Source organism: Miscanthus floridulus, chromosome 13 (assembly GCF_019320115.1).
Source record: "Miscanthus floridulus cultivar M001 chromosome 13, ASM1932011v1, whole genome shotgun sequence".
Lineage (NCBI taxonomy): Eukaryota > Viridiplantae > Streptophyta > Magnoliopsida > Poales > Poaceae > Miscanthus > Miscanthus floridulus.
In genome coordinates this window covers 615994-624337 of record NC_089592.1, presented here as the reverse complement: position 1 = coordinate 624337, position 8344 = coordinate 615994, and the positions used below count along the sequence as shown (strand labels likewise).

Sequence of the window (8344 nt, the reverse complement as noted above, 5' to 3'; positions counted from 1 at the left end):
ACTAAAGTTTTTGTTTAGGAATTTTCTGACTCAGGCATTTTTTGTGTGGTGGGGACCAGGGTGAGATGGGAACTATTGGGGGGTAATTTGAATCTTGTTTAACCAAAAAAAATGATTTCATCTACCATTTTTCTTCTCTCTAAACATTAGAGAGCTTGATAGTCTATATGCCATTGAACGGTTGTATCTTGTATTTCTCTTTGGATGTAGAAGGGTAAAATTGTTTTGGTTTAGGTCGATTGATATACTTTTGTTCTTTGAATCACATTCTGTAAAAATGATAATCAACAATTTCTTCGGTTAAGGCTCCACAAACACACACACGGTATTAAGGGTTATCAGAAATGTTGTGGAGAAGACAATTTCTTGCATCCTTTTGGAGTACAAAGAGGGGGACATGATCATTCATATTGAGTCTAGAACTAAAATTCAGATGGACAAGACCGTTTGACTAAGATCATAACCTCTTATGTCTTGCACTTGTCTTCTATGTACTAATAATATGTATAAATAAATGAATATCAAGAAAACAATTTCTTACATTTTGTTTGTCATTGGAATAATGAATCTTTTAGATGTAAGACTTTCTTCGTTGTTACGTGATACAATTAGTTAAGGAGCTTTATTTTTCGAGCTATACATATCACAAGATATCGCTGTTAATAAGGTAGCAGAGAAATGTCATTTCTAGTTCTTATGCACATGTGTACATATAGAGAGTACTTGCTCACCCCTTTTAATGTTGATGATATTGTACCTTTTCCGTAGATAGACTTCCATTATCTACCTTTTGAGCGAATTTCACAAGAAAACATTGCTATACTGTAATATGTATCACAAAAACATGTATATTTGTGCTCATTCTTCCAAAACAACATATTTTAAGGCTTCATCCCTTTTAGTGTTGATTATATTGTACCTTTTTTCTGCCATTTTTTACCTTTTGAATGAATTTCACAAAAAATGTTGCTATTGTAATATGTATCACAAAAACATATATATTTGTGTTCATTCTCCCAAAACAACACATTTTAAGGCAAGCTTAGTTTTTTAGTAGTTTAATTTTCTATCTATTATTAATAATCATAAATAAGAAAATGCAATTAACTATCTATAGTAGCATGCTTGGTGATTTCCACTCTTTATACATTTAAATACATTGTTGCATGGGCTCTGAGATAATACAACAAGGAAAAATATGATGATGTACCTCCTTCTACCCACCTAAAATCTAGAATGTGTGATATGGCATGGTGTAGATAATTTTGCGTTGCTTTTTACAATACGACAACCATTTACACGCAAGATGCAACTATCAATGAAACCTTTGTGTGCATTTTGTTTAGATTGAGGAATAAAATATTCTGGCCCCCAATATTCACCAGCTAGTGAGCATGGATATGTGAGCAATTTTACACAACTAGTCACGGCATCAACTCACATAACCACAACATTACACGCGAAATGAAACCAAAGAAAACTGAAACTGAATCCATTTCACATGCTGTTGATTGAATTCATAAATGTGGTACATAATAGTGATGTTTATGTCACCAAAATAATATAATATCATGGGAAATCATCCCCTGTAGTCTGTAGTAGATCTTATTAATCTGATGGATCACCTCCAAAGTGGGGTGTCTTATAAAAAAAATCAACAATATATCTAATAAAGCAGTAGTAGCAATGGGTGAACAATTGACCTAGCTAGCTGATAATACTCCTACACAGTTAATCACATACTGGCATGTATGTAGCTAACCTAGCTAGCTGGCTCTGTGTTGTTTGTCAGTGGGGAAAGAAAATGGTGAACCCAGTCGCCCGTCCACTGGCCGGGCAGTGGACTCGATCTCCTGCATCCTCAGCTCATGCAGGATGTCATCCAAGAACGACCACGTACGGTACGACCAATTCAGCAACTTGTCATTTTCCTTGCATTGATGATAAGCTTCGATCAATTCCTGTTGCAGCAGCTAGGTAGCTGCTAGTGCTGCTGGTTGTTGAAGAGATCCCAATAGTACGCACCGGCAGATGGAGATGGAGTCACCGTCGACGGCGATGCTTCTTGTAACGAAGACGACGACATCGTCACACTTTGATGGCTTCCACCGGCGACGGCGGCTATGCTCATGCTACCACCACCGGTGGTTTCGTTACCAAGAAATGCGGGGCTGATGAGCCCGCCGAAGAGACTGATGCCCGGGTACGAGTTACCGGCCGGAGTCGGAGGTGAGAAGAAGCTTGGCGGGATCGCCGGGAGCGACCCTGGAGACAGGATGCTCGGGAACGGCGGCAGCAGGCTTCCTCCAGCGACATCAGCAGCGGCAGTGCCGCCTGAACTCCGCGCGGCCGCCTGCTGCTCAATGGCGAGGCGTGCCGCGGGTGAGAGCTGGACCATCAGGTGATCGTGCGGCACTGCCACGCCGGGTGCTTGTTGCTGCTGCAGCTGCAGCTGGAACGGGAAGTGCGGTGCCGCCGGAGAGAGTAGTTGTGCCGAGGATGACGACGACGGCGCGTGCACGTACTGGTGGCCGCCCAAGAACGGGAATGGGAACGGGAGCGAAGACGACGTCATCTGAGTCTGATGATGATGAGGCTCCGTCGTCGTCAGGCCTGGTGGCGGCGCCGGCAGGGAGGAGGAGGCCGTTGTGCTGGCTCCGTGGCTGCGCGCGCCCGTGAGGCGCTGCACGACGGACATGAACTCGCTGGGTTCCGCGTGCACGACCTTGGGCGACACCGTGTAGATGATGACCGGCTGGCGCACCTGCTGGACGGGTCCTCCTCCTCCTCCTCCTCCCGGCTGCGGCGGCGGGGGCTTCCTGATCTTGTGGGAGTCCTTGCGGACCTTGAGCGGCGCCGGGCGCGGGCCCTGCAGCTGCAACTCCCGGCGCTGCGACGACGACGGTGACGAGGACGACGTGGTCGTCGCGCTAGAGGAGGGCTGGGGTTGCTGCTCCATGTCTAGACGACTTAGCTACCTGCTGATGGATATCGGAGCTCGATGGATGGATCGATATGGCGGGCTTGATCGGCAGATGGATCGATCGATCAGCTAGGGTTTAATTTGGTTGCAAAATGGTCTATATATATGATCAGCTCGGGCTGGCTTGGAATGAATTGGGACAAAATTCAAGTGCATGAAATGCAACGTCGTCTCTTTAGGCAGACGGACAGAGATGAAAGAGAAGTAACTGAATGAAATGTTTGATTTGACAGTTTAATTAACAACACATCATGACATACTAGCACACACACACACATGGAGTATGTATGCTATTTCCCTGTTTCGTAGGTTTGTTTGTCAAAGACAAGAAGAGGTCAAGCAATAAGGAAGTGAATTGAATGTAGTCTAGCTCGATGGAGATCTGTCATATGCATATGCAGTAGCTTCTCTGCTGCCACTGATGGATGCTGTATTTGAACAAGTCCAAGCAATTAACCCAGTGGATGTGCAAGAACAAGTAGGATGGATGTGATGTGACGCAAGCAAGCAAGAAAGACCGTACCTCTTATGTATCCTCCTCGCTCCTGCATACTCATGCATGGATGGGATGCGACACCATCAACCCTCCATCGCGCATGCAGACATGTTTGAGTTTTTCCGCCACGTTTCGTTTCCCGGCCCGTTTCATTTCCATTTCCATTTTCGTTTTCAACCATGCATGAATTAATAGTTTTGTGACCAAGTCGTCGTGTGAATGAATGATTATATATACAACCTAGCGAAGCGAAGAATCATGCGTGTGTGCTAATCCTGGAATCTATATATCTATATAGGAGTATATATTTTTTCACATATATTCATTTATAGTTAATAACTGGAACTATGTGCGATCCATATGATGACCATGATCCTCGTATTAGACTCTATTTGGCAGGGCTCCGGCTCTAGCTCCTTCTCTAGTAACGAGCCGGAGCCGGAGAAGCCACAAATCGTGCCTCCTCCTGGCTTCCTGTTGTTTTGGATGACAGATAAAAAAGAGCTCCTTGCCAGTGCACTCGAGGAGGAGCTACAGCACTTCAGAGCCGTGCCAAATGGCCCGTTAATATATCGACAAGGATGTGACCTCTGCCTGTTCACAAGTGACAGGATCGAGAATTCGAGATGCATGTAGTGAGTGTTAGAGAGAGAAGAAGCACACTAAGACTACTCTTGACTTCAAACTTAACTTACAGTTTAGAATGGAGGAAGCCTCGGTTTCAAATTGTAAGTTATTTTGGCTTTTTCTAAATATATAGACATTGTTATGCACATAGATACATACTTTATGTTTAGATACATAGTAGAAGCTATGTATTAAAAAACCAAAACGATTCATAATTTGGAATGGAGGAAGTACTACTACTAGAAAAACGATTTTAAGAGACATGCTCTTTGATTGATGAAGATGGGCATACCTAGGAACCGTCTCCGTAAATGGTCAGGAAGACCTCGTGAAAATGCACATCTTCAAAAATCATTTACGGAGGCGAGCGTCTCAAAGATAGAGAGAGAAGATGAGTTCCATCGAGATGAAACCGAGCATACACACTTTCTAATTAAGACTTAGAAATTGTTCCATTTCACACAATAAATCATCACATAATAAATGTTTTGAGTAGCCTATATGCAACCTTCTGCAACTAAACTGAAACTACAAATTAAAAATAAGATTAGCTTAGTGGTAGGTAGTCGGCCTCCCATCAGTTACGAATAAAAAGCGAAGATTATTTGACGACATTAATAAGAGGATAGGGACTACATGCTACAAATAAATGAAAGGAAGGTGAAAACGGGTAATAAATTTTTTAATTAAGCTAGGTTGTTTTTTAGCCGGTGACGAGATGACGCGTGGCGTGGTAGCAGCATCAGTTTCTGGATGCAGGCATGTAGCGGCGCGCACATGCCGTGTCTCTCATGTTCATAGTCGATCATAGGTAGATTGAGCAAGTCTCTTGTTGACTTGACTAGGTACGTACTCCCGTTCCTCCCATGTGTATATATATTCCCATCCTGACCTCGTCGATCAAGAATAATACTACCATTGTCTCAATATATATATTTTTTAAATCATTTATTTAAAGTCAAGCTATCTTAAATTTAACGAACAATTTTATATAGAAAAGAGTAACATCGTCTGTCTATATCAGAAATACTTACGCCACACTATAAAAATAATTTGGACTAGTTGTTCTGTTGGGCATATATAGTAATATAGATCGTCGTAAAAGTAACTGTCAATGCATGCAATTGTCCTAAAAGGAAAAAAAAAAGGAATTGTCCAGGTCGTAAAAGTAATATTTTTTGGACAGTGGACCAATTCATCACCAGATCAAGGACGATGGAAAGAAGAAATAATCTTCCGATCCTTAGCTTTAATTAATTTTGATGGATCGTCTATCAGACTGATCCTTGTTAGTTAAGCAAGAATTTAATTAAATTAAACCCAGCGATGATGTAGGCAAGCACTAGCCACTAGTCTGGTTGGTAGCTTGCTTGACCGCGGCCGGGCCAGCAGGCAGCTGCGATAGAGAGAGAGAGATGAGGAGGGAGCCTTCTTGACCGTGGGCCACAGAAGGCAGCAGGACAGAGCAGCTGAGAGAGAGAGAGAGAAGCAGTCAAGCAAGCTAGATAGACGATGTTCGTTGTTAGGTCGCCGTTGAAACCATCCAACATACCAACAGATGTTACACTCTCGCCAGCCTGCTTCGTCTTGCATTGTCCGACTCGATACGTCGTGTGTAACTAAGAGCAGCTTCAATGTGTGTGCTGAGAAGGTGCAAAAATAGGAGAGAAGAAGAAAAGCGAGTGCAATGTACTGGACAGGTGCTAGCTTAGAACCTTCTCAGCTCGCATCTGCTGCTTATTTTTACACCTTGTGTCAAGAATGAACCAAACACTATTCATCACCACTCATTCTCTCTGTGTCAACGACATATACACTAGTGGAGACGGCCTCTTTGCCGAGGGCCTGAGGCCCTCGGCAAAGGTCCATTAACCCTCGGCAAAGGCTTTGCCGAGGGCGGCCCTCGGCAAAGAGTTCTCAGGGAATTTTGAGTCGGCAAAGAGGGTCTTTGCCGAGGGCCCTTTATCGGGCACTCGGCAAAGCCTTTGCTGAGGGCTGGAGCGGCACTCAGCAAAGAAAAGCAGCCGTCACGGCGCCGGCGCCTGGGATGGAGTCTTTGCCGAGGGCCGTCTCCGGGGGCCCTCGGCAAAGAATTATTCTTTTTTTTTGAAAAATCTTTGCCGAGGGCCTCCAACCATGGCCCTCGGCAAAGAAATGTGCAGAATTTTTCCAAAAAATCTTTGCCGAGGGCAATGGGACGGCCCTCGGCAAAGAATTATTCTTTTATTTTTTTGAAAAATCTTTGCCGAGGGCCTCCAACCATGGCCCTCGGCAAAGAAATGTTGCAGAATTTTTTTTTTTAAAAAAATCTTTGCCGAGGGCAATGGGACGGCCCTCGGCAAAGGACTCTTCTTTGCCAAGGGCCTTGGTCATTGCCCTCGGCAAAGAGGCAGAATTTTTTTTTTGTTTTTTGCATTCCATCGACACAAGCATTTCATATATATACATATATATATCAACCATCACATCTATATATCACACAGAACCCATTTTCTCACAATATATCACAACCATAATTGTGAACCACAAATCACAATATATTACAACGACAAGTCACATGTTCATCATCATTCACATGTTTATTACGACAAGTTCATGAAATCCAAGCACAAGTCAGAACCATAAACCACAAATATTACAATAAAGTCCAACCACATCACCTAGCACTAGTCCTGATCAAGGTAGCCTATGAGACGGTGGTGAAGGAAAGGCGGGATCACCCGGTGACGCACTACCAAATTGATTGGAACCCGCGAACGGAGGCTGCACAAAGGAGCAGAGATTGCATGTGTAAGTAATTCGGGAAAACAGTTTTGGAACTTAGAGATTGCATCTAGTAATCTAGGAATACAAAAAGATTAGACTCAATTGAAAATTTCGGCAGCACCTCCCCTGCACGGGGAGGTTTCCAAAACCTACAAGAAACAACGGCACGAACACCGACATCCACAACGGCACGAAGGCCGACATACATGCAAAACACAAGCGAAAAGTGAACTTTCATACTTACAGGAGTAGCTGTAGGAGTAGGAGGAGGAGGAGCTGAAAACTGCACAGGTACACCCGATGCTTGCCCAAGACTTTGCCTCACCATCATCTCCGCCATCTGCTTCTGCACGGCCTCGAACACGACCTGCTGGGCCTGCAGCTGTGCGGTCAGTTCCGCGTTCTGCTCTTGACTTTGCCTTTTTGTTTCTTGCAGCTCGGCCTGCAATATTTCACTCCAATGTATCAGTAATGCAAATCTAATTTAGGTGTGTAAATATCAACGTACGACGAGTAAAACAGGAATTACTTGGAGTGCCTGGACCTGCTGCAGTGCTGGAGAAGGCCGTGAGCGTATGGACTGGCTGGAGCTCGTGCTCCGTGCTCGGATAGCGTCGAGGGAGGGAACAGTGGTGGAGTCGATGGCGCCGTCTGCAATCCACAGCCGCCCGTGCTTCTTGCCTCCTCCGAGCCTCACGATCGTCTCTACATCAATGGGCTCAGTGCGCACATTGTAATCTTCCCCATAGATCTCCCTTACCGAGGACGTGTACTCTTGGACTTTAGTGTATACGTTCGGGTCGGAGTACACCTAGGGCGGGGCAGCCGGGTGGAAAGATCTTCTCTAGCTTACAGAGCAACACAGGTGCCGCTTTTTCCAAGTCCTGAGCGACGGTCCGAGATATCTCCTTGGCACAAAGCTGGCGAAAGAAAAAGCTCAACTCTGCCAGCACTAGCCAAACATGCTCAGGGACATAGCCTCGGACCATCGCCGGAAGAAGCCGCTCAATCCATATGTGGTAGTCATGACTCTTCATCCCGTTGACTCGCAGAGTGCCTAAGTTCACTCCCTTGCTAAGATTCGCTGCATATCCATCTGGGAACATTAACGTCTGGATCCATTTTAGTACTTCCCTCCTTTGATCGATTTGCAAGACGAAATTGACCTTAGGCCTTTTCCAGTTCTTGTTTCGGCCACTAGGAGGCTGCATCGCTTGATTCGGTCTATCGCACAACGTCGCTAGGTCCACTCTAGCCTTAACGTTGTCCTTAGACTTATCAGTGTCCATGAGAGTTCCCCAAAGTGCCTCAGCGATATTCTTTTTAGTGTGCATTACATCAATATTATGTGGCAGAAGAAGGTCATCGAAATAGGGGAGCCTCGTCAAGCCGGACTTATGAGTCCACATATGTTCCTCACCATATCCCACAAAACCACCTTCTTCATTGGGCACGAGAGCATCTATCTAAGC

The 8344-nt window shown here is 44.7% G+C and overlaps 1 protein-coding gene across 1 annotated transcript; it reads right to left on the bottom strand.

Moving 5' to 3' along the window:
* Positions 1–1623: 1623 nt before the first annotated feature.
* On the bottom strand, positions 1624–2973 carry LOC136498916 (flocculation protein FLO11-like). The gene has a single exon (XM_066494619.1). It carries the CDS (start codon positions 2957–2959, stop codon positions 1985–1987), a length of 975 nt encoding a protein of 324 aa, XP_066350716.1. The 5' UTR covers positions 2960–2973; the 3' UTR covers positions 1624–1984.
* Between the last annotated feature and the right edge of the window lie 5371 nt (positions 2974–8344).

What these genes read in the sequence shown, in the direction of transcription:
- LOC136498916 (XM_066494619.1), bottom strand. Translation starts at nt 2,959, where the DNA reads ATGGAGCAGCAACCCCAGCCCTCCTCTAGCGCGACGACCACGTCGTCC.